The 27,471-nt window shown below is 39.1% G+C and overlaps 1 protein-coding gene across 2 annotated transcripts in view; it reads right to left on the minus strand.

Moving 5' to 3' along the window:
- The window catches only part of RFTN1 (raftlin, lipid raft linker 1), a 95,093-nt gene that overhangs the window by 49,285 nt on the left and 18,337 nt on the right, over positions 1-27,471 (minus strand). For both annotated transcript variants that reach the window (XM_071561044.1, XM_071561043.1), the window contains exon 3: positions 4,888-5,074. In XM_071561044.1, coding sequence (XP_071417145.1) covers positions 4,888-5,074 — 187 coding nt within the window. The remainder of the gene's footprint in view (positions 1-4,887; positions 5,075-27,471) is intronic.

A 27,471-nucleotide genomic window follows, 5' to 3' on the forward strand; every position in this document is an offset into this window, starting at 1 on the left:
TTTTGGGTCAATTTTTAAAGTTATTGTGAGAAAATATGTATTTCTTTGAACTTGCAACAAATAGCAAGCTTTCAGAACTCAAGTCATTGTCCTTTGAGGTAAAGGAAGATATCTGTTGACTCTTGGGTATGCAGTAAACACTACCTTTTCAGTAAGTTGAAATCAGCCTGCTGAGAGCAACAACACACACTGCATTTGCACACAAACATGTTTGATCCTAATGCTCACAAAGAAAAATTCAGACATTTCTCATCTTCAGGCTTAAATCCTACATGAAAACCAAACAGATACACACACACATATGCATTTAAATTTAAAATATATTGTACCAATGCAAAGTAGCTACTTTGACCAAAGCAAAAACACAAAAGTGAAATATCAGCAAAACCAAGAAACTGTAAAAATCTTGGTTTACTATTAAACTTTTGAACTCAGTCTGTCAAATTCCTTTGCAGATAAACAGAATTCTTGTTAGCAAAGTGATGATAGTTTGCATTACAGGATTAATGGTTATAGGGAAATTACAGAAATAGAATCAGAATCATCTCATCAAGTGAATCTCTGCAACACCTTTACACCTCATTATTTTTCAGAAAGAGAAAACAGCTGCAAAGCTGTTTGAGATAAACATACAAATGTAGAACATTTATAAACTCTGAAACAATTATTCTTAAATTAAACTACTTAGTCCACCTATGCACAGCATTGCTTCCCTGATGATTGCTTTACTGACTGGAAGCAGAACCTGTAGACGGTATGTCCTATGACATAGATTGAACACTTGAGAGAAATTCTTAGGCATTCAATTTATATCCCTTGCTTGTCTACTGTGGTGAGATGAAGCACCTGCAAACATGTCAAAACTATTGCAAGCAGACAGTTATGAGTCCAGACCAAGCATCTTTCCTAATGAAAGAGAATGGGGCTTGGTTTCCAGTGCACAGTATTGAGGAAGGGACACTAAAACATTTTAACTGACATCGAATTTTAAAACTTTTCAGATATCAAGCAGAGGTATCACACTACAGGGACCTGGTAACAAATCAGAACAGTTTTCTTCTATGGTTTTGCTATAATTTTGTTCAGGGGCTGACTTTGTGATTTCTCTGCAGGTAACAGGTTACCTGCAACAGTCACAAGCTGTCCAAAACAGTAACATGCACAAGACACATACACGGAGACTGTTTTATCAAAACCCAGCCAGCATGGAAACAAAAGGGCAAGGTGAAAAAGGTTTAGCACACACACAAAGAACTAACCATCTGTGTTCCTTGTGGGAACATACATATGTTTTACTGTCCTTGCCTTGGCTAGCCAGAACCTCCCAAACACACAGACCTGCCCCTGCCCCTTCCAGCAGCAGAGATACACTGTCACACATTCTCGTTTTTCAGGGGACCACTACTATCTCCTATTCCTGAAAGTCTTGTCTTCTGAGTGTAAATCACTGTGAATCTACTTTCCTCAGGTGTGAATCAACATGAACCAGCAGGGCATGGCCTATATTTCACACATGGGGCCTTCCCTAAATTCAGCAAAGAAAACCCTGTAAAAACCTGGGCTTGAAGATTTTTCTTCAGGTAATTTATACAAGATGTCTTCTGAGATATTTGGGTTTCTTGGAGAACTCGGCACAGACAGTAAAACAGTCAACTGCTTTTAAAAATCTGTCATTTACTGTCACATTTTCCCTAACATTTCCAAGGGACAATCCTCGGTTTTGAACAGGTACAGCTTCCATGTATGTTGGGAACATGTTTCCTCAAACATCCTACAGCAGGAATGACTCCTACTTAGGTATTTACCAGAAATAATTACACAGTCAAGATAACAAAGCTGCAGAGATTCCAGTACAGATTAAACAAAAAACATCAAAGTGACTTTAAAAGTCACTTTGAACAATGACATTGCAAATATATGCTGAGTATTTTGAAACTACAGGACAAGAGGACAATGGCAAAATAGGGTACATGACATTAATAGGTACTTTTACCACGAGTTCTAATGTGCAACATGACTCAGCACTACCTTTCCCATTTTACTCTTGAACACAAATCTGCACTGCACATCTCAGCCACTACAGAAGAATGGTGTTCCTGACACATCACCTGCTGCAGCTGGTATAGCCTCTTCCTACCTTTGGAGAGGCAGAGCTGTAAAACCAAGTCGCCAAAGTGTAAGCCAACAGTATAAACTTTGAAACACAAAACTGACATAGAAAGATACAGCAACACTGACTAAACACTAATTCAGGCGTTCAGTTCTGTCTCTGTATACACCACATTGACATTACTGCACCAAAAAGGCACCGATACAACAATTTCCTTTCTGTTCTGTTTAGGCAACAAAAATAGGAAAATCACAGCTGGTATCTGCCAGACAACTGACAGCTGAAGCACACAGTGTTGGAGCCATCTGTGGTGGAACACCTGCAGTAAGAAAGGAGCTACAGCCTCAGGTATTTTGCAGAAAGTATCCATAAAACCCAAAGCTGGGCCCCACACTAAGGTACAGAGATTTTTATGACTCCTTGGCTCCCCATGAACACCATACCACCAAAAGGACCACTTTGTACTTCACAGCATTAACGATGTTAGTAGTGATCCCACAACTGTGACTGGACTACTTGTACTCCTAAAATCCTATGACAGAAATAAACACTCATCTGATCAACAACTAGCCTAAGCAGAGCTAACTTCTACACAAGAGTTCAACTGTTTTATACAGAGACAGCCTAGAGATGCCAAGATACCCAGTAGTCCTCAGTGGAAAAAACGCAATTTAATCATTATCAGCAGTGGGATGAGAAAGGTTAATTAAAAAAATTAACAGTATGCTTTTTTTTCCATACTGCCACATCCTTTTTCTCCTCAGATGCATATGGACAGACATGAACTCGTGGTTCAAATACAGCTGTTCTCTATGCAGGCCACCATCATCTGAAACCTGTGTAACACCCATCTCTTTTCACTGCACCTGGCAATGCAAACATTCATTGCATCTACACGCTGTGGAAGCAGCATCTCCTATACTCTTACTTGAACTCAAAATGTTTAGGCAACATGAAACACCAAATTGATGTCACTTCCCTTTCTGGTACTTGTCTGGGGTTTCCTGCTTCACGAAGTCTCTTCCACTTCCCTAGGCAGTTAGAAATGACAGATAAGAGAATGCAAAGAAACAGAGCACAAATGTAAAAGGAAATATAATTGGTTCAAGATCCTCTACTGGCTTCAATTTTGTACAGTCATTTACAGCTGCCTAAAGTATATGAACTGCTGGCACCCAAGTGAGCGAGCAGGCAATTAAGATTTTGTACTCTCTCACAATCGTTCTGCACAGATGCAAACTACTGGATACAGTATGAGACAGCAGTGACACACACAGCGCTCTGGCTTTACGACTGCATCACTCCCACTGAAAATGATGCTGGTCTTCCCTGACGTCTTCAGAGCTCAGACCTGGAAGATACTGAACCCTTGGACCCCAATCCAACAGAAGTCTTTAAGTGCTTACCTAACATTGCAAACTCAGGCATGTAAATACTTTCATTACTTGCAGCAAGATATTGTGCAGAAGAGAAAGCAAGGCCTCAAAACCAGGACAGCTCAGCCCAATATTACTCAACAAGTCTACTGTTCAGCCAAACATTCTATGTTTTGACCCTAAAACTGCAAACCCTTTAAACAATAATATCAGGCAAGCCAGCATGAAGCTCTGTATTAATAAAATCAAAATCAAGTCAAGGTAAATTTAGAGTTATTTTAGAAGCTCAAATTGCATGTGACACCTAATGCCTACATATACTTGCTAATGAAATGCAAAACTTCTTCCTTAGGTCAGAGACTGAACTTCAACCCTGTCCATAACCACTACCAACTGGCTCCTAAGCTGCAGAAAATTGAATGGTGATTTGTTTACTTTTTAAAGACATATCTATAAAGCAGCCACATTCTTTCCTTAAAGCATCAGCACCAAGAGTGGGACTAGGATCAACAAGGGGAGGTCTAATTATCCCCCAGCATTCAGCATCTGTCATTGTAAGAAGAGGTGGACTGAGGAATGCAACTAATGTAGGGAAACTATGAAGAATGGCTGCAACAACACAGATAACTGCAGAGTTGTGGGTGGTCAGATAACGTCAAATTAGATTTTAAATCATTAACTAAAAATTCAACATTTACAAATATTCATGTTTTAGTTTTCTTCTGAGTCATTTAGCAGCACATTCTATTTATTCTTTTTAAATCACATTAAATCAGAAAAGAAAATAATTTCTGTTTCTTTTTTCATCTTCAGACTTTGATTGTGTAAAATATTCTTAATACATTTTAAGAAACCAAACAAAGCAGGATAATAATTTTTTTATTTGATGAGTTTACACTGACTGAAAATTTAGAAGAACTCGTATTGCTTAGAGGAAAGAAGGGTCTAAAAGTCTACACATAAATTTAAGAAGTATGCATTAGCACTATAGTTCTCAAATTAATTGCATTAACTGTAACTGTTTAAATACAAAATATGCCTTTTGTAAGCAAACATTTCTGTCGTAATTTAACCTAATAAATTCTTAAAGGGTACCAACAAGACCATCCTCACAAATTGTCAGGCATAGGGCTTGTTTGTTTGCCTCTCATGACAACACATCCCAAAATACACAGCATATTTCAACTTGTTATTCTCCAAGTCGTCTGCCAAACTGCAGATGAATTGTAAACACGAAGAACATGCTAAGCCTATTCAAGCCCACCAAAAAAAAAAAAAAAAAAAAGGAAAAAATAATCAAGGCTTGCACAGTAAACTCTGCTATAATTTCCTGATTTAGGTCAAAACTCAGCGGGAAATCACATTGTCTATTTTTATCCCAGTTCACTGGAAGTGCTTTACCTTTCTGTTTTCTTGATAAGCACAGCCCTGAAGATTTGTTCCTGGGGAGTTTTCTCTTTTTCATCAGTTGGTTGCACAAAAGGGTGGACAGCAGCCAAGACAAAGCCCTGCTGGTACAATTCTTGCAGCTGAGCTGGAAGATCACACAAGGAGGAGAGCTTGATTGCAGATGATCCTGGCAGCTCAGCTGGAAACAAAAAGAAATTGGTCAGTAATCCTACACTGGACTATCACGTATTTTAAAATCCAGGCTCTTCAGAGTCAGGCAAGCTTCACACTGACCTACAATATAAACACCAAAAGTAACCTTTCCTGAGGCCCACTTTGTATTTCAGATTTTAAGTAGGTTGTTTTGGTGAAGGACTTGCATTACACAAGAGACTGGTGCGATTAAACAGATACATTAAAATGCCAAATTCACTACGTAACTGGCAGACATGAAGTGAAAAATTTAATAAAAACAAGGCAGTTGGACAAAAGATATTCTAGGTTTTAGTAGTTGTCATAGTAATGCAAGTAGAGGAGAGTGAGCTGTAAGTCAAAAATACAAAACAAGAGAAAAGAGACAGTCAATGAAGGCAGAACACATCAAAAGTAATAGAGAAGCACCTGTCTACACAAAAGCTGTATTATCAGACTAACGGATCACTGATGCAAAATGCTGATGAGACCAAGTATCTGCCAATACGTCCCAAGTCTACTTTGTAGGTATACTGATCATAGGAACCTACAGCGATGAGAAACCTTTTAGAATTGACACTGAACCTTACACCTAAATGTTTAAGGAAACCTATACATATCAGAAACAAGGATGAGACATAGTATATGAAAATAATCCTTTCCCAATATGCTTACTGTAGGGTTTTATGCCCTCCGGTGAAGTATTTGATGCTGACTCCTGTCAGACACTCGACATACACACGGATACTTCATTCAGTACAGCAATTGGAGTCTTGTGGGCTTCAAAAGAAAATCCCATAAATCACCTAAACCAACCTTCTACTCCCTTTCTATGTCAGTAATTCTTCCTATGTTTTTCACATCTTATGTGAAAAGACATCTTTCTTTCCTGACCTTTGACTCTTCATTTCCATCTCTCTCAGAGGATATTTATTATTTCATCCATACCCATGCGAGAGCACATAGGACGGTGAGGTGCTGGATGCTCATCCCTCCCACTGAAACCAATAGGAAAGGGATGTTGCAACAAACACGACAGAGGTTCCCAGCACCTTGTAGGCCGTCACTCAAAAAAAAAAAAAAAAGGCACTGTAGCATAGTTTGTATGAAAGACGCCAGCAATGCAAAATAAGGTTTCATTGTACTGCTTTTTTCATCAAACTGTGTGGCTACCCTTTATGAATAATTTAAGAGGTTATAAAAAAACCCTAATAAATATTCAAATCCAATAATACAGAGGAATAATTTAAATAATAATAGAATAGATTTGCCTGGTATGTTTTTTTTCTTCATATAAGACCACGTTCCAGAAGAGGATAATGGAACTTTTTGACCAGGAGTTTAAGATGCAGAATTTTTATTATTTTTGCAAATAAAATGAGATCCAAGTAACACGTATATTTGACAGACAATAGGGCTCTATGTTCTGCAACTGCATACAAATTACTTCAGAATCATAAAAAGAGATGGCACAATGAATAATGCATAATAAATAATAAAACCAACTGTTACTTACTGGACCCTACTGTGGATGGGGAAACCCGTATGTTAGAACTCCACTTTCCCTCTTGTGGCTCAGAGACTCCATATATTTTTGACTACACTGCAAATAATTCAATTAACTGAAAAATATGAAAGCCAGAATACCTTTCTAAATGAGGGGTTTACTTGAACACAATGGAATGACTAAACACTACTCAATAATGTTAATTCTGGTAATGGTGCTCCAATTTTTAACAATCATCTATGAAAACTGATGCTCACATTGCATATGTACGTAGTATCAGGATTCTTCTGAGGATATCTTGGTAAAACTAGTAGGAAGTCTAGTCATTAGCATGGGAGAATGATTGCTTCCTCCTAAAAGCTAAACATGAGGGGCAAGTGTGAAAATGCATGTAATTGGAGCCTTGGGATGTAACTTGATTAGAAAAGAAAGGTAATAGAAAATAGCGAGGGGTGGGATCATCCAGCTGGTTCATCCCATTACCTAGAGGCAGGATCAGTTCTACTTTAGCTATTTCTCACAGTTTTTCTCATTTATTTTTAAAAACTTTAGTCATGGAGATTCCACAAACCCCGTAAGTCATGTTTCAGCACTTCTCTATTCTAACTATTCAAAACCTTCTCCTAGCACCTGGCCTAAATTTCCCACTCTTAAATTCAAGATTACTACTTCCCCATTAGAGTATTACTTTACTGCAGCAGCATTTTATAATTCCTAATACCTGTCATGCCTCAATCTTCCTTTGTTTAGACTGTATAAACTCAGTCCTTTCAATGTTCCTGTTCTCTTGTGATTTCTGTATTTCAAAACAATTTTTGATGGTCCTCTCCTCATTCTCTTCAATTGGTCCACATTATTCTTCAAGTATAGTACATGAGCTTCACCACAGTGATCCAGCATAAACCTCATCACAGCTTTGTAGAATGAAAAGCTCTTTAACACTTATTACATCTCATGTCAATTTTCAGCATCACAACTAACAGTGGCCAAATGTCCCTGCCCTTAATGAATTGTGGGGGTTTTTTCTTTCAGTTTTCAAGGGCCATTCAGCACTTCTCAGATTGGCAAAACTCAATAAACACGCTCAGCAGTCTATTGCTGAAATAGTTGATGCAAATTATGAATTTTAACAACTCTGAACAGAACCATTTTAAGCCTTAAAATTAATATATCATTTTGGTTTGATGCTGAACTACTGCTAATTTCTCTTTGGACTACAGATCCTTCAGAGAGAAATGACAGTTCCTGTTACACAACTAATGCTCACAAAGTCTACATGAGTTTCCTGGGTCTACAGACTTGTGGTGTGCATTCTTGTTACTTATGGTTTGTGTGATGCAGATTCCTACCCAGAAATTACTGCTAATCATCGTCCTCTGGTTTATAAGTAAGATATTTCTTCCAGTATCTTTCTAAGGATGAAGTTGGGCTAACAATCATACAATTCTCTTTAAAGGTAGATTAAAAAAAGACATCACACTTTCAGAGAGAGTTGCATTTATCCTTCAATATTCTTCAACCTTAAATGATAAAATTTCAATTATTTCTTCAACTAATTCCTCTGAAGTGTGTACCTGTAAGTTCAACCTACTTGAAAACACCTAATTTATGACATCAGTTGTCAACCTAGTTTTTCCTTACTTTACCTTAGAAAGGTGCTAACATTTTCAGAAAAGCATACACAACTTACAGTAAAATTCACTGGAACATTAGGTTTCATTCTTAAAGAGAATTCTAACTCTGCCACTTTTGGAAGGAAAAGGAAAACTGAAACTGTGTACAACAGGGACTTGTGTAAGGCAAAAGAGTAAATGAAAAACCAAATAAAATCTTCGCTAGCTCCAGTACTTATAAGCCTCTATTGTGCAAAAAGATAATGCTGACTTGTTTCAGCAGCCTCCTTTTTGTTTCTGAACTGCAGGAACAAAAGTTTTAGATTCTGGTCCATGTTTCCCTATTTATTGTTGCACTTCACAACCTGATCTGAAAAGATTCCTCTGTTTATCCTGTCTACATCTAGATGAGTGGTTAAGAAACTTCCAAATGACAGAAGCAGTGTTTTTCAATTCAGCTAAGGCTAGAGGTGGAAACAGTAGTGCCTACTGCTTCTGGAACTGATTACCAGGCAAATTAGTTTGTTGCCTGACTGATAATTGAAGCTGAAATCACTTCCAGCAATGCTCAGATACATACAGAAAACTACAACTTTGAGATTCTTCAAAGAGAAATGAAGTTTGTGTTACACAACTGGTATTAGGAAGGTGATTTTCCTGGGTCTAAGGACTTGTGCATTCCTTGCTGCTAATGGAAAAACCTGACCAAACAGTCACACTGTCCTCATCTTACCACAGAAAAAAAACAATAGAAGGAGTGAGTTTGCATGAAAATTTACGGGTTGTGTCATGTATATATGAAAGGGGGTCATCTCTGCAGCTCTAAAAAGCAACTTTTGGCAAACAGAGAAAGGAGTCAGTCTACCACAGGGATCCTGAGGGACTAAGAGCAGCCTGAGAAATATGACTAGGGAAACAGGTATTGAAGAGAACTTGTTCCTCCTGTGTTAAGAAGCTTCTCTTTCCCTACCAATGGATCATCCAGGGCTGCTTATCACAGAGATCAAACAGCCAATGACCACCTACAAATAGAAGCACCTCATATGACCTCTGACAATTGTGCTATGGTCCACACTAAACAGGTAGATGTAATCCAATCAGATATTAAAAGAAAATTACAGCAACTGTTTACAAAAAGTAGGCTGATTTTTCTGTATTAAAACAATATATTTGGGTACCTTCAAGATGATGTAACCTGACACTTTCAAGAAAGAAAGGCATACTATGCTTTATGAAATAATGCCTGGATTCACCTATTAGCCCATGCTTAGTGATGACAATCAAGAACAGTACATCTTTGTATTATATATACTCAACAGAATTAGATGCTTTTAACTATTCTGTTGGATAAGCAGCAACTTCCTCTTCCTCATGGTTACATTTAAGACAAAGATAAAAAGAACATTTTTTTAAATTTCCTTTATCAGGAATAATAGCTATGCTCCAGGAAAACTAAAATGTTAAATGCCAATGTGGCATTTATTTAATTTCTCTTTACTGATATGGTCAAATTTGGGGTCAAATTTGGGTCTTAGATCCTCGGTGCACATCCTTGATACTTTATTGAAGAGGACAAGCATACAGTTTACCATAAATTTCTATTATCCTGTGTATCCATTATCCTGTAAGATTTGCTTAGTTTGCTTGCTCCAACAAAACTGTTGGGATTTTTTGTTATTTTTTTTAACATGTTTTTCTGAATAAGCTTTTATGTTCTTATGCCAGTCACAGCTGTTAAAGGCAGAGAGAACCTTTAATGACAGTTCACATCACACCTGAAAATGTTCCACAGAAATAACGGGAGCTCCTTTTAACTACTTTTGTTCCCTTTTCAACTCTTCGTGTTCATCTGCCTTTTTCATGTTCCTCAATTGATTATGAAACATTAAATAACTCCTGAGGTCCATCTGCCATGGCCGAGTGAGCTTGGACAGTGACAGTGAAGTCCTCGGGACTGTCACAGCACTCGGTACTAACCGGGCCTGACTCTGCTGAGCATCCGAGATCTGACGGGATGGGATGTCAGGGAGGCATTGAACTGCCAGGAGATGGTCCCACTGAGACTCGAACTCAGGTCCTTGGGATTCAGAGTCCAGAGTGCTCTCCTTTACACCAGGGGACCGCCCTGGAGCACTCACCACCTCTCTGGGAAACCATTAAATCCAGTGTTTCACCATCCTCACCATAAAAATTTCTCCCAAGTCCAATCTAAATCTGTCTTTTTTAGTTTTAAAACATTACTCCTAGTCCTGTTACAACAGACCCTACTCAAACATTTGTCTCCATCTTTCTTGTACATCCCCTTTCAGTACTGAAAGGCTGCAATTAGGCTGAAACTGAGAGGGCTGAGCATGTGAGCTATAAAGAAGCAAACATTAAAACATGCTACACACTTAGTCACTCCTACTTGCTACTTGCAGACATCCTCTACCCAACATGAACTTTTTGCTGCTGTCCTTTCAAAGAACCCAAATCTCCCTTCTTCACTATGCAGCGCACAGAGGAGACCACCTGAAAGAACCAGAATAGATTCCAGGTGTTAGCATTTACAGTGCTTAAAAAGTCTAGAAAGGAGCATATGAGATGAAAACAAGGTAAAATCAAAATTACGGTTATACAGTAACGCAGCTGTTGCCCTAACACCATCCACTGATGCCCTGAAGGGCTATATAACAGATCTGGCCATTTACATCCTGCCTTTAGTGACTGCTTCATGGACAATGGCATTAGCTCGCTCTACTGCACCTCACGCATCCCACCAAGGCAGTCGCAATTGCATGTCTGCTGGCAGGAAACCAAACAGCAACAACGGATCGAGACAATAATGTGGGAAGATGGTCTATCACTAAGTACGTGTGCCAGCAGACACATAAACCTGGCTTGAGTCCAGAAAGCTTCCCATGTTTTCACACAGGGCACTTCCTGAGCACGTTTGTGACTGTTTGTAAACAGCCCTGATCATTCTGTAGAACTGCAAAGCAAGCACACTTCCTCTATTTAGTAGGAGGATTGCTGTTTCTTCATTTCTTTCCAGTAACTTTAATCTAATTTAAAGAAATCTACAGCAGACTAAGTTCTAGAAAAGCAAAACACTGTTTTTGCATTAAGGCCAGCCAAAGGAATTTAACTGGAAAGTCTACTGTCAGAAGATGCAGTTTCACCTACATTAAAACATTTTGTATGACTATGTCAAGTGCAGCAAAGTTTTTTATTTGGGTAATGTTCAGAAGTTTAAATAAAAGTAATGTATGCATGTTTTACATGACCAAAGTGGTTAAACAAGCATTTTTTCACTGGTTCTGTGCATTTTCACTTCACCTGAAATTTTGGAATTACCCATAGTACTGGAACCGTGATTTCTTTTTGGAAGGTAGAATTGCAGCAACAGAAGGTGCACAGTCACAACAATTAGGATACATTAACAAAACAGTGCCTCTACAAGCAGCTAGTTTCAGCAAGCTGAATGCTGACTACTAAATGAAGGACTACCCTATCAGGACCCCTTTTGGTTTGGTAAAGTCCTTGGGTTTCTCTGTAGAGGCCCTGAGGGCTGAACAGTACCACAGCTCCCCACAGGGACCTGTGCGAACATCAGAATTCATCTGGAGAAAGGTGGAGGATAACAATCTATTGCGAAGTGTTGGCTCTTGTCTAATAAGGCAGCACAATCTGGAAAAGATCCCCTCTCTGTACTAAAAATAAAGAAGTTTTTAAGGCACTTTTCACTGACTTATTTAACAGTTAGTTTGGAACAGCTGAAGGAATCCAGATCATAATCTTTCCAACTACTAAGGCTCGGTAAGGCAAATCTGTTACTCTGGAGAGTAGAAAGCAAACTGTTCCTTGAGTATTATCAAAACACTTACAGACTGATCTTGGGAGAATGTTATTCCCAATCAGTGTCAATCTCTAATTAAAAAAAATAATAACGTATCTATTGCAAATTTTTCATTCTTTGTTGCAAACATTCTGGAACGCTCTTTCACACAGCACAAAATCTTCTGCATGGCAGAACAATGCAGTCATGTTACTCTCACTTAACTATTCTTCCCTCATTCAACCCACAAATAGTTTCTTGTCAATGACAATAACACAAACCTACCAGAGAATCGGGGTATTTTTAATGAGAATAAAGGCAAACCCACTAATAATGTAACTCAAAGAACACAAAGCAGTAAATAGATTTCTGGGAAGTTTTGTGACGAATTACAAGGAACCATTACTGAACTAAAACCTACCAAACAAATGTTAAAACAGTATGACTAACACAGCAGAAAATATATGGTACTTCTGTTACTATCAAACCACTAGAATTACCTGAAACACACTAATGCTAGAATTTAATGAGCTAATAGCTCAAGCTTTTGGAGAAGCAACAAAAGCTGCACAATAGTCTCTTTTCCTTCTGAAAAGAGCTTGAGCTTCCATGAGGTGCATATAGAGAGGTCCCTTAACTTAAAATGAGGAGAGATAGTCTGGGTGCACTACTGTTCAGGCTGTCAGCACAGGCAACACACTGGATGTTTACCTTACACACTGATTTTTCAGTTATGCTAAATGACATTCTTAGGTTTTTCTTTCAATCTTCAAGGCAAATACAATAGATGTCCCCATAAAAGAAAGTAAGGATGAATATTCAAGAGCAATCAGTTTTTAATAAATGAAAGATGGCTGTTCAATAAGCTTCTAGTGTTTACTTTCAGTGAAAATGTAATAATGAAATTTAGAAATATTGAAAAGCAAAGAGCTGTACCTTAAGAAAGTACAGGGGAAAAAATCCACATGAAGACTATGAAACTGTATATATACCCTTTGAAAGCATGTAAATATAAAGAAATGTGTATGTATGCATAGATATATTTTCTTTCCTTTAGGAATTTCCTTTAGGCATGTGCATTAATCAAACTGAGAAAGTACTGAGATACTCACAGATGTAATGAGATTAGATGGACATTGCCTGATCAATTGTGTTGTCTAATCTTATTGCATTTGTGAGTTATCTTGCTTGTTGTCCAGTCAAAGTTTCATTTCTGTGTCTTGTAAGCCTAAGATAAATATCTGAAGAATTGTGCAGGTTTGCCACAAATATGATGTGATTATACATGGGACAGTTTCTTTTCTGGTGTCTCAGAAAAAAGGAAATATCCAGCCTATCACCTCCATTAAATTAAGAAACAATCACTAAACAGAAGTTTAGTTACCTTGATGCTGAAGGCGTTTCTGATTTTTCATTTTTATAGACTTTAGAAGTACTTGTAGCTGTAGCAATGTAGAATTAATGTGCTAATATTCTGGCAGCCTAAGTTAATTGTTTCTGTATCCTACTAACCCTTAGCATTTATCAGTAGCTCAAATTCTCTTAGTTGCTTAGTCTCTTTTTTAAGGTACAAGACTGGACGACTATCAGCAAGGCCTACAGAACAAGACATAAACACAGGCCAGAGTGACCCAGAACTCAGAACATCGGAAGAACTCCAAGAGACCTTTATGTGCTGAAGAAAAGGAGGTGGATGAAGACAGAGGGTCTTGACGACCCCAGACCCAATTCCAGGGGGGTTGGACCAGGGGTGGGACTGGGGCCGGACTGAGAGATGTGTAAACTGGGGATTGGGTGGGCAATATTATATAAACCATGGAAATGAGTGTTCGGGGTGCACGAAGATGTCATCATGTATTCATAAAAGCCCTAAGCCTGGACATTAAAGAATGTACCTTTTTACCTTATCCCACATTAACTTGGCTCGGAGTCCTGGTTTTGGGTTCACTCCCGGCATCAACCTAAATATATTCACAATCACTTCTTAAATGACTCACAGCTTATATCAATTAGCTTGAGGACAGAACTACGTAAAATGGGCAAAATTAAGACACACACCCCCCAAATGCAAAAAGGGTTCATTATCGTGCAAAAGCAAACTAAAAGAAGGTGAAAAAGGAGAAGGAATTCTCATTTAAACTGTGCACAGGGGTAAAAAAAGCAAATCCTATGCCTTTTGTACTTCAGTAGCTCTTTGAAATGCTGTTTTTTAAATCTGTCTGTCCCTCCTGCTTGGTTCTACTTCCTTAAATTGATGAAGACTGAACACAGAGACAATAAAGACAGACAATTTACATTTCACAAATCCAAAAAAAACCCAATTATGTCCAACCAAAAGTAGAAAGTGTTCAAAGTTGCAACATGGTATTCATGGAGACTTGTTATCTATGTAACTTCCAAAAGACAAGCATTACACCGAATTACACAGAAGAGAAGGGGTTAATTCTGAACTACAGGAAGGGCCAGCATATTAATTCACATGTATTTCCACCCCTCAAAAAAACTACTGGTTCCCTGTCCTAAAGCCTTTAGACACCAACTGAATCTTCTGATGACAACACCCTACCTACCAAAGTCAAACACTGTGTGCTGTTCATTTTAAGAGCTTAAAAAGTAGTGAAATAGGACTTCCCATCACTTCCACCCGTGGTGCAGCAAGTCGTGTCTCTCACAGCAAGCAGCCAGTAATCAAATACTTTAAAATGAAGGAAAAGGGAGCTATTCAAGGAGCTAAAAATACAACTTACTGAAGAGATCTTCTCATATCCTAGAAGTTGGTGGCATCGTAAAATTTGGAGGGCTGATGCAGCTTCTTAGCTTTGACCCCTCTCTAGCTGATGTGCTTGACATTTTTCTAGCACAATACTAATGAACACTTGAAAGTTCCACAGCTAACCCTGCAGCCCACAGAACCTTTTCATACTCTCCTTACCATACCTTTTTACATGTTTTTTTTTCTTTTCCTCCTGGCATAACCTTCTCCTTTTCCTCTCCTCCTCTCTATTTTATGCCTCACTTCAATGTTCTTTCCATATTCCTGGCAAATTTTCATTTTAGAACTGCAGAATAAAACAAAGAAGCAATGCTGGTTTCTTTGCAAATTTCACAAAAGACAAACTTGCATTGCAGTAAAAAAAGAACATATAAAAAGCACAGATATCTTCAGAAGAACAGAAAAAATTGTCTACTTTAATAAGCTTCAAGTTACACAGCATTTTTTCATTTTACAGTATACTTTGCTAGATAAGAAAAATATCCTCTGAAATGGAATTTTTAGCACATCTTAGCTTTCCAAATCACTGTATCCTACTGTCAATAAAACACTGCATGTGCTGATTCTTTAGGAAGTTAAAAAGCAGAAAAGTTCATATATCAATCTACGTATTTCCATCCAAACCAACTGAGAACAACCTTGAGATTAAGTTTTTAATTCTAATCAAGCAGAGATGAACAAAGTAGCTCACATTCATTACATGGGATCTTTCATCCATACTCACAAGATAGTTAGTAACTATAAATCTGACTGAAGCCTAGTTTCCAAACTGAAAAATGACAAGAGGATCACAAACATCTAAGGAAAAAGGAGTCAACACAGTAGTCACTATGGCTGAATACATTCACTATGATCTGATGCATGTTTTTTCATGATACATTGGTAATGGTGATCAAAATCAAAGACTTGGAACAATTCAGACAAACAAGATAAAACTGCTATCAAAGTATTACAATTGAGGAGGGGGAGGGGTTCCCCAGTTCACAAAATAATTGCTGCATATTTAAGTACATACCAGGAGAAATAACTGGAAATTAGACAGATCATTTTAAAAATTTGAATTTTATACATTCAGCATTCAACATAAAGATCTAAATTCTAAGTTTACTGACATATCCAATAACCTCAAGAAGAAAGGTTAGGATTTATCAAGATAGCTCTTATTCCCCAAGCCAACCTGTGCAACAGAGAACTGATAGTCTCCAGGGAAACCAAAATCCTCTTGGCAGGTCATGCCTGTATATATTTTATACATAATGCTTTGCATTGTGTATATGGAAAAGGACAGATAGCTTTAGAAATGCTTGAAGGCTTAATGTTACCTGCTGGTTTCTGTTTCTTTTCACTTTAGAGCTCCAGTGTTTTACACGCATTTTCCTCTTCTAATAAGTGTTTTCATTTTCAGTCTTTCTTGTAAAATCTTACTTAGGATGATACTGCATGCCAAGTTTGTTTCATTTTTTTAGAAGCTAGAAAAGGATTTTTTCCAATCTTGTTACTAAAGCCCATACATTACTCTTTTTCATATGTTCTCACCTCTTGACTGCATCAACCAATAATATTCCTTTTGTTCAAAAGGCAGTGGTAGATACTAAGCACTTAATATTTTAAATTAGAATAAATTAAGTACTAGAGTGATTTCCATCTTTTTATCTTTTTCCCAGCTTAAAATTTTATCATTTTTATATAAAGAGCAGACACTTCCAAATGATATGTGTCTTTCATTTGGAAGGTAACATAGAGTATAACTTCTCAGTATTTTTTTGCTCTCCATTAAATCAAACTCCCCGACTTAGAAAATGCTGTAATTTTTCATAAGTGTCTGTTAAATTGTTTTCAGCTTTACTGTCAAAACTAAACAAACGTTAAAGCAGCCAAAAATGTAACACACAGTGTATAACTAAGCAAGCAGTCTTATTTGAAGGTAGATTCTCAATTATATTTTAGCCCCAGGTTTAGTTATACTTGAAGAAGAAAGGTAGGTAAGAGAATGCTCCATCAATAAATTCAGTATAAATAGACTGTTGTAGTTTGGGATTATTATGTAAATTCTCTCCCCTGCCACTTAACTGCCCAGGCCAGCGGTTAACAAAAGAAGCAGTTAACTGTGATCGCTGGGGTGGGGGCAGGTTTGTCTCTTTTGGTTTTTTTTTTTGGATATTCTCCTCAGTCTTGGCTCGGCGGAACGGGGACTCCAAGGAGGCAGGCTGCCCTGCTGGTTACTGCTGGGGTTTTCCCGGGCTGTCTTGCCGCTGCCTACTTCGGATTACTTTTTTTTCCTGCCGTGCTGCTACCTGCCTTGGATTTGCTGCTGGTTGCTCGTACCTGTCTGCTTCTTGGACGGGGAACACAGGGGAAAGAGACTGAGTCCATCTGAAAGCCCACTGCTCGTCTGTTTCGCTGGAGAGGGACTGAAACTCACTCTGCAGCCAGCCGAGCTGTGACAAGGACACTTAAGTATAACCGTTTTCTCCCGGAGGAAAACCTGCTGGGTTTTGTTGTTGTTGTTTTTTTTTTTCCTCTTATGGTGTTGGGGAAGTGGGTTGCACTAGTCTGTTTACATATATATATATATATATAGCAGTTATCCTTCTTGTATTAAAATTCCTTTTCTTAAATTTGATAAAGAGTGGTGTGATTATTGAGGAGGAGGCCCCTCCCCTGCTTGTGGGTAAAACATTTTGGTTTTTCCCCTCAAACTGAGACATTGACATATTCAGGGGCAGATAAATTAAATTCAGAGGAAAGGGCATTATAATGCATTTGAATTTTGTCAAAACACATTACCCTGTAATGATCCTAAGACAAACACTTCTGTGGACACCTACACAAGACCCAGAACACACAACAACTGTTAGATTATAAACAGAAAAAAACCTGAGCCATCTAATTCCATCAAAATTTCCAGAAAAGCACCAAATTTTAAAAAGGAATAAAAGCAAACTAGATCTGCCTTTGTTTCCAACTGTTAGGCCTGCTTGGGGAACTGCAATGAAAAACCAAATGCAAAGCATTCTCCATAAAGTATTTACTATTCCTCTCAGCTCTGCAGTCCCACACCTCTACTTTTTGTTGCACTGATAACAGGACTATACTAGTACAACTGCACATTGCAAAAATACATCTGTTAGGGTATAAGAACTTCATGTGAAGAGTCTGTGTCTGTACAAAGGCAAGATCAAAATTTTACTGTCACAGCAGACCTCATACCACCCTCACAACACTTGCTCTAAGTGCCACTGGTAAGCTGTACTTGAAGATCTCAGCTACTCCACAGCAACAAAGGGAGCAATCCAGCTGGAATTAAAGCTTTTCTTGTATTTGCAGCAAAAGAAATGCTGAAGAGGAAGATCTTGTAGTCCAAATCCTCACTGTTTTAAACTGTCACAGGAAAACCACAACATGCTTAATGTGCAAAGAGTGAAGAGTGGAAATGCTAGGCAGCAGAAATCCCTATCAAGCAATTTCCCCAACAGCTCCAGACTAATTTACCATGTGAAAGAGCCATGTATTTCCCCATCTACAACCACATGAACTAAATCTATTTTCAGATATAAAGCTGGAACCACCAAATGGATCAGTTGTTTTGCAACAAATTAGGCAACTGCATGAATTAGGCAACTGTGAAAAGAGGTAAGGGAGAGTTCCAGCTATACAAAGAGGACCTACTTGACAGTCAGTAAATTATTGGATCCATCAGTTGGTATACAGAGGTGGTTAAAGACACTAATAAAATCTGTACAAGACAAAACACCTCTTGCTGACTTTTTGCTACCTGCATCACTATAATAGCACCTGTTTATAGCTCTGTTACACAAATTCCTACTCAAGTTTTGACCCCTTAGCTTATGAAGAGTGATTCCCATTGACAAGGCTTTTGTTCTTGAACCTCACTGCCACAGACTCAAATGTCCTTTTTTATTTTGCCTTCCCACTTCTTGAGAAACCACAATTCGTGCCTACAATGGAGCAATGCACTGGCTCACTGGCCAGCGAGCTGTCACTAGGGAGGGCGTGCACATCTTGGTTCACTCCTCGCCTTTCCCTGATTAACAGAGGGCTCTGTCTCCTACCCAGCTGCCAGCTTCCATGACACTAGGAGCAGCCTAATTGTCTTTAAAAATTTTTCACAAATTGCTCTGAAATTGTGTGGTTATAATTATTTGGAGGAATGAGACAGACAGACTGTGAGCCTTTTTTTAACTTTCGTTTCCCTAGGAAACCAGTTCAGAAACAAAACAGAAAAATCCATTGCACTACCACCTACAAATGCTCAAAAAAAAATCCTTCAAAAATAAGGACCTGGAAAGAAAATCCTGCAAAAGGTATTATGGTATACTGCCTTCTGTAACACCTCTAACAGTCTATTTAAGAGTGATAAGGCTTTTGCAGAACATTGAAAATGACTAGCAAGCAATAGTTCACCACTGACACCTAAAAGCAGTATGTCACTGCCAAACACACCACATCACTTTAACTTGGCAAGAACACTTGATTGAAAGCCAAAGAGTAGTGGAAAAGGCTGTTTAAAGTTAACAAAGCACTTCCCAAAAGTACTGTTTTGTTTTTTTAAGCAAGTCTGCTAGAGCACGGGTGATGGATTTACTGAAGAAAAAAGTTTTTCTTGGCAAAACAACCTGCTTTTTTTGCTTAGAGCAAATTTTCCTGTCACTCTCTAGAATTTGAACTTCTATTCCCTCGTTTCAGAAAAATGTGGCCAGTTTCTGTTTTCAAGTGAAGAATTCCCACACAATAATACTGATAGCATGTAAATCCATTGTTTAATATGGGTCATGGGAAAATGGCCACAAATTCAACCATCATTACAATGGAATGACTAAAACCAAATTATATTTCTTTTTTCTTTATTTTTATTTTGCAGTAAAATTGGTTTTGTTGCAATTTTGTTTGCAAAGAGCAGCAGAGTATTTCTCCACGTGTTTATGAGAAGGCATCATTTTGCTCTTACTTTTCAGTGTATTTCTGTCAGAAAAAGTGCTCCAATTAAAATATTTATTAGAAATGAAAATGAAAGAAGCAGAGACACCTCACCTTCACATCTGGTAAGGAATGAGTTAATGAAGTCAATATAATCTAATCCCAAAGTAGTAAGCATTTGCAATAGAGCTGTCCTCTCCAACGGGGACAGAAATCTTTCAGGGTATGAAGGTGGTAATTAAAAAGCATTATACAGACCATCTTAAGATCTAAGACTTCCCTTGCCCCCTGGATAGGTTTCCTTTTGCGTTAGTGACATAAAAAAATCAGTTTCACAAATGCACATTCTTACTTATTAAATAACAAAATACAGAGGCAAATAAACAGGTCACTTTCTCAGTTCCCTTACAAGGAATAGAAAATATTAGAAAATATAGAGAAAAATAGAAAATTTATAGGTGGCCCAATGGTGTGTGACGATGCCTATTCATGGTGAGCACACAACAGAACTGTTGGCTGTGACTCCTGTCAGCTCCTGGTAGCACAGGCAATACCTCAGGGCAAACCTGTGGCAGAACCCACAGCACAGTGCCGCTTGCCCTGCCTTGTACTCTTTGCTCACTGCTCCTAACCAAGCAAGCCAAAGAGAGGCCACAAGCAGCCTCACATGGCTCTAACTTCCAACCAACCATATGACAGCACACATCGCTGTGAAGACACTTTCACTTCTCCCCAGCCCTACGCAGATTCCACAAAACAGAGAACTATTTCTAACTTCTTTTATGTCAAGAAAGAGCAGACCTGCTATGGCTACTAATGAAATATCACTGATAAAGTAATCTGGGTTTTCACCAATGTTTCTGGAAGGGTTTCCTGGAAGTATTTGTTGATCAGAAGACCAGTTTTTCACAAAAATGTACTATATTGAAAAAAAAACCTAAACAAACAACAAAGACAACAAGTAGTGCAGGAGTGCAGCTTGAAAACAAAGTCTTACAATTATAAAGTGTTTTATTCAGTTAACATGTGGTGAAGAACAATGAAAATAATCCCCCAGAATCTGTACAATTTTATCTATTTGAACACTTGAAAGGCTTCATCAAGTCATTCAACCCAGCTGGAAAAATAGGGTAGAAGGACTGCAGAGAAAGACAGATGCTGCATCTGAGCTGAGCATTCCTAAGTAAACAAACAACAAAAACAAAACAAAACAAAAAAAGCAATTCTGACACAGTTCCAAATTTTATGAGACAATAACTTAACCAAGGACCATTTATTTTGTCACTCTCTTTTTGTTCTTTTGTTTTGTGATTTGAGAAGTAGATGCTAATTTTTTTTTGCTTACTAATAATCTGTACAATAATTCCTAGTGAATTAACGCATGCAATTGAGCACTATTTGTCAATTCTTGTATCAGTTGTTATTAAGAAATTCAGGAAACAATTGTTCAAATAAAAGAACACTGCAGAGGGCTTAGCAATGGAGGAGTTACAGCAGTAGACTGCTGTTTATTTATATTTCACCAGTAACTATTTCTTGGCTTATCTCTAACTTTCTAAAAAATTCCATCTATTTATTTGTAAACCTCATACCTCATTCTCTTTCAGATTTAAGGCCTTTTATCAATTCATTTGGAAACACATGGCATCTTTAGGACTTCTCATGTACTTGATGTCTTTAATTTTTTATGTGTCACATAGTACGCAAAAGCCTCTGTATTCTCAGACTGAAATGAACTCTTTCAACTGATGACTGTTTAACAGAGACAGATAGTATTTTTGCAGTTCTTAACTCACCTGATGACTGTCAAGCTTGTCTTCCCTGTGTTGATCAAGAGCTGCAGCTCACAGCAAAAGCTTAATGAGATCCTCTTCCCCTTGAAAGGAATGCTTCTTTCAAGAAAAAATCTGTAGCTAATCACTGCAAGTCTCAAGTTGAGAGGATGATTATTTGTGGGGAGAAGGAAGATGAGAGTTCTGTATAATTCAACTAAAGAAAGCTCCATTTATATGAAATAAGCAGGGTTTGCAAAAAGTAATTGGCTGGGAAGCCTTAAACTTGCAGTTCCTGTGCAAGACCTTATCACAGTGCATGGGTTACCACTTACCAGTTCGCTACAGTGGCTGCTGAGCAAGCATCAGACTCAGCTGAAACTTCTCATATGCACCTTGTGCCTCGGAAACTCCCTGACACTGCTGCTGATCCTAAGTTTATCACACAGCACAATGTGTCACAAGTACCAAATCATTTGCAAAAGCATGACTGCACACAAACCAAGAGTCTGCTTGGTGTGCAAGTTATATCACAGAAAGGAAGTTGCAATTTGACACAATAATTGCGTCACTTGGACTCCTCTTCAGTCCAGGGCATTAGATATTTGCATGACTGCAATAAGATGAAACCAAGTCACTGAGACAGACTTGTGCTTAGTGGTTTAAGATACTGGGCAAAAATATACAACAGATGCCAGGGGTTTGCCAAGATACCTGAATGAGTGCCAAAGGAGCTAGCTTGGGAACTGGAATCAAGGCTAGCACAGTGTTTGGCAAATGCTAGTAAGTTCTTGTCCTCTACATAAGCCATGAACATATTTCCAGACTGCCTCATCACTTAAAGAGAAGGCCACAATCTGGAGGCCTGGATCAATCTTTATCAGCTTTGTAGTATGTTATGGCTGCAAAATAGTAATGTTCAAATGGTATTTCACCAAGTTGTTACACTGAAGAGTTCTGAAACTCCTGCAGACCAGCTGTGAACAGCAAGCCCCTGGAATGCAGCACTAAACTAATGAAAAAAGGTGCATTAGGCCCAATGTGCTGTTTGCTTGGCAGTACATTTACATCTTCTACAGCTTTATTAGGCCACCTACAACCTGTGCACATACACACAGACACTGAAAAACAAGACAGTAACAAAGGTCTTGAGTAGATAATGCATATTCATGGCATAAGATCAATGCCCGTCTCTACACAAAGTCAAGGTAAAGAAAAGGCAGGTCAGACATTCACACACAAAACCCACATAAGTGCCATAAGAATGCTAACCTGAAGAACAGTTAATGCTTGAGACCCAATCATTAAGGTTTACAAACTACAGTATCTTGCTGAGTACAATATTCATAACCTTAATTTAAATTGCAGTCACAATTATGCTTGTTGCTAAAGCAACAATTCTACATATTTACAGAACTGGGCAAAGAAAATCAGAAATCCTGCAGTTTCCATGCACAATAGACATGACAGTTTTAAACTACCTAAATGCTTTCTGGTTATTCTTAAAACAAATATTAAACTGAATGTTGATTTTTCCTAGAAATTATAGAGTTTTGAGGTTTAAAGTAACTTTTCCCTGTTTAGTAATGAAGTAAGTCTAAGACACTCATGGGAAGTTTTTCATGTCACTTTCAGATAAAAAAAAAAAAAAACAAATTGTCATGAAAAACGGATCTGACCCCAGAAAAACAAGTTGTCTTCTTCAGTAAAAGACCATGTGCCTGCCCATGCATGATACCACGGGTTTTAGTCAGGCAAAACGCGACAGCAAATTTTGTCAGAATGACATCCAGTCCCTATCGGGCTTCATTGACACAACACAACAAAAAGGCATCCCTCTGGCACTGGAAAGCTGTCAAAACACTAAAAACTCAAGCAATGCCATGTCTTCTCTTCCTGCTTAACATGTCAAAAGATAACATCCCTCCATTTTTACAGTCATCCATGACCCTCAATTTTTTTAGTTTGTGTGTTTAGCTCCTCCTGTCCCTTGATATTCTTTCCTTGTTTTATCTGCTCTGTTTTCACCCAATGTTCCCACCATTCTGAAGATCATGTCTCCTCTTCCCACTGTGCATAAATGCCTTCTCTATCCTGGCACCAAAGCATAATAAGTGCCACAACACCACCACCCTCTTACACTTCCAGACACAGAAAGTGCTGCTGCCAAGTCTCTTCCCTGTCTGAACACAGGGGAATACAGCAACAGAATTACACACAACGTTTGGGGTCTCCATGTCCATGACCTACAACTGGTTCATGCCAGGGTGGTTCTACCTCTTCAGAAGACATAGCAATGAGTGGCAGAGACCGCCAAGGCAGTGCCCTTCGCTTCTGCACTCATGAAAAGTCACCTGTCCACATACCCCCTTAGAGGAGCAGCAGTACCAACACAGTTCTGCTCCTGGAACTCGTCCTAGCTCTGTGTCTTATCTGCTGCAAAGATACCCACAGCATGGATGCATCATTTTGTACTGGGGTAGGTTCTATTCAATGGAAGGATGTTGCAAGATTTGCTTTTATTCTCCATTTCAATATGCAGCCTGCAGACAGGGTGCATATCTCTCGTGTCTTCCATGACTGCAGGTGCAGTGCCACATACCAAAGCTGGGCGAGTTTTTGCTCCGGTTAATTCTCTTGTCATGCTGGTCCGCTAGGGAATGTTTGCAGCATAGGCTGCATCAGCACCGTATCACCGTTTTTCCTAGTCTTTGTCCTTGCTCCTGAGGTTCCAGATCCCACTTTCCCTCCTTTGCTTTCCTTATAACTTTCGTTGTAATTTTTGGGCCATGTTAGTATTCTCTGAGAATAAAGTTGGCCAAGGTATTGATTGAACTCTTTTCCTGACCCATTAGTGTTTAGCTGCAGCTGTGCCTTCCACTTCACTTTTTCAGTGGAGAAGACTAAAGCGTCTGTGTTTTCTGGGGAGCAGCAGCAGGAAAGCTATGACAGGGAGCCTGGGCTAGGGCTGCGATAGCTCATCACAAGGCTGACAGATATCTTGATAGCTGCATTTTTTTGTGGGAAAGAGTGTGGAGGCAGTTTCTAGGATTGAAGGATTCTGGCTATGAAGACCCTTTGGAGCTTCATACGAGCTGACATGTCAGCTGAGTGTTGACAGCCTATCAAGCAGCTGACAGGGCATGGTCCTTCTCTGAACAGGGTGCTTCAGCCAAAAGCCTAGGAACAGGACTGGCAGGCCATTTCCTCTGCAAGCTAGAAGAAAAGCAGGGGAGGAACAGATGCTTCCCAGAGAGAGATGCATGTTTTCTTTTCGAGAGTAGGGGAGAGCTGATCTCCATACTGTAGGAGTTGATCAGACTGTACCATCCTCCTTCCTTCTCCTTAAAAAGGTCCCCCCTCCAAGCCAGTGGAGTAAAAGGGCAGATTTTATCACAGTTCCTTTTGTCAGTTCTCCTTCCCTTGTCACTTCCCATAAGAGCAGGGCACAAGTTTGACCCTCACCCCTCCCTCTTCCTGCATGGCGTGCTGCTGCTTCTTTTCAGCCACGTTCTTCCTTAACAAACAACTGAGTCTGAAGCCTTTTATGCTTTCTGAGGGCTGCTGAGCCAGGAGCTGAAGGCATCTGCCAACTGGGAGAAAAAGTCAAAAGAGGCACTGAGAGTCAGGAAAGAGACAAACTATGCCCACGCAGGATGGATAAACAGCCAAATGCCACCAGGAAAAGAGTGAATCTTCTCACTTCTAGACACTCAGTTCTGCTGATCCTCTCTGCAAGAGCAGAGTTTGGAGACATTGAAGACCTTGATCGTGACTTTGCCCACTGCAAGCTTGCTCTTCCTGCCCAAACTGACCAGTCACTGACCATGAGGTACTGCAATCACAGGACTCCACAGGGTGACAGCCACATCTGTGAAAGCAGGTTTGGAGTCCCCAAATTTTCCAGTGATGGCAAAGCCATGGCAATAGCTTGGACAACTGTAATTTCTGAACTATCACACCATTGACAAGTACAGAGAATCAATCACTAGCCCTACCACTCCAATTCTGTGTCCCACACCCACAGTACCCTCCACTGTATGTAGGGCAGAGTACATGGAAGACTGAAAACTCATGAAGGTAAAGCATGGTTCGTGTCTTCCTCCTCACACAAAGGTAAGGAAGAAGCAGGTGGGAGTCAGCTCATCTGGAGTGTGCTCACAGAGCAGCTGCCACAGCTGCAGTGGCAAAAAAGGTCAGGAGAAGCTGTCAGGCAGTAGCTGCAATGGTGGCATGTATGAAAACGCAGGAACAGAAAACAAACATGGAACAAATGTGGAACAGAAATTAAGACGTGTTTCTGCATGTGAAATCTCTTTACAAGTGTCACTGGCAGAGCAATGACAAGCACAGTCATATGTGTGAGACAGAAATTGGGGCAAAATAGCACTTCCTGGAGTGGCTCCGAGAAGGGCTTGCAAAGGCCCAAGGGAACATTTTTCAGATACATTCCCTGCAGACTGCTTTGATGCATGCACAGTGGGATATCCAGGGTACAGGAAGACACTGTTTTGTCCGAAGTAAAACCCTCAAAACGCACTTAATGCAGTGCAAACCCACCAGAACAACTGCTCCAACCTGGCTGTCTACTCCTCTTGCACCACACTACCGTCTTAAGATAACACACAACCTGATACCAGCCAGTGCTCTGCTATGGTGACCCTTGGGCCTGACACACCAAGACACTGTTACAGGCCATGTGAAATAGCTATGTGTTGGCACCATGCCCACCACAATAATGACTCTTTGTTCTTCATATAAGAAAATGAGAAATATAAATGGAAAGATAAAAAATTCCCACACAAACAATGTGTATCTACTTTCAAACAAAAGTGATTTCTCATGATAAAGAGCAGCTGACACCAAAAGGTCTTTTTTCCTCTTAAAGGAGGTACCTTACACTCAGGATTAACCAATTCTAAACCTTTCATTTGCATGAGATTTTAGCCTAACAACAATAATTTATTTTGTAAATGTGTTAAGACCTCCATTGCATAGATTTTGTATATCATCTTTTATCTGGATGATGTTCAGGAATTTGCAGTAACAAGTCCTAAAATGACTAAGCAGATTACTATAGACATAACTCCTAATCACTTCTCTCCAATAATAAAACCATGAGGCATTTGTTATTTGAAGCTATAAGCCACTGCGTGATCTCCTGTTCCAGTTAAACACGGGAAGTTTTGTTTCCAAGAAGACAGGATTGGGCCCCTGTGACTTGAAGAATTTTATCATTCCATCAGAAATGCCTGTCTGCCAGCCATGCAGACTGCCAGGTCTGGCTCCTTGGCTGCTGAACAGCATCAGGAGGATAAAAACCACATGAAGATTGGAAAAATGTACAAAGCCAGAGACCAAAGAAAAGACACGGCCACTCAGAAAGATCACATGCAGTTCCTGAGTTGCTGATAGAAAGAAAAGGTTTCTTGAAGTTCAGAGCTCTTTTTAGACATATCTGTATTCTTCCATGATGCAAGTGAATTACAACATTCATGTATGCCTGATGTACAGCATAACATTTGTAGGAACTCAGTAACTACCTTAAGAATAACCTCCAGCTAACAAGTAGATACAATCAGTGACTACATGGCAAGAATGGAGGGTTATAGCTCCCCACCTTCCGAGTCTAAGAATGGAAGCAGGCTGGAAAACAACACAAACAGGACTATTGTGCCACACATTTTTTGACAACATGGAATATGCATAAACAGAAAAACACTCTGCAGATATTCCTTTCCTCCTTAGTCCATTTTTGTTTCTCACACACCCACTGCCCAATTACACATTCAGAATCCTCAAAGAAAAGGTGGCTATGATACCGCTAGATGTATCTGGGGTGAGATATCATAAAAGCCTCTAAAAGAAAATTATGTTTCCAATCACGAGTTGAAAATACAGTTCCAAAACACATCATAATCACACTCTTTAATATATTTGAGATGTTCTAATACATGTACCATATTGTATCTGAGCTTTCATCT

This window comes from Pithys albifrons, chromosome 7 (assembly GCF_047495875.1).
Source record: "Pithys albifrons albifrons isolate INPA30051 chromosome 7, PitAlb_v1, whole genome shotgun sequence".
NCBI lineage: Eukaryota > Metazoa > Chordata > Aves > Passeriformes > Thamnophilidae > Pithys > Pithys albifrons.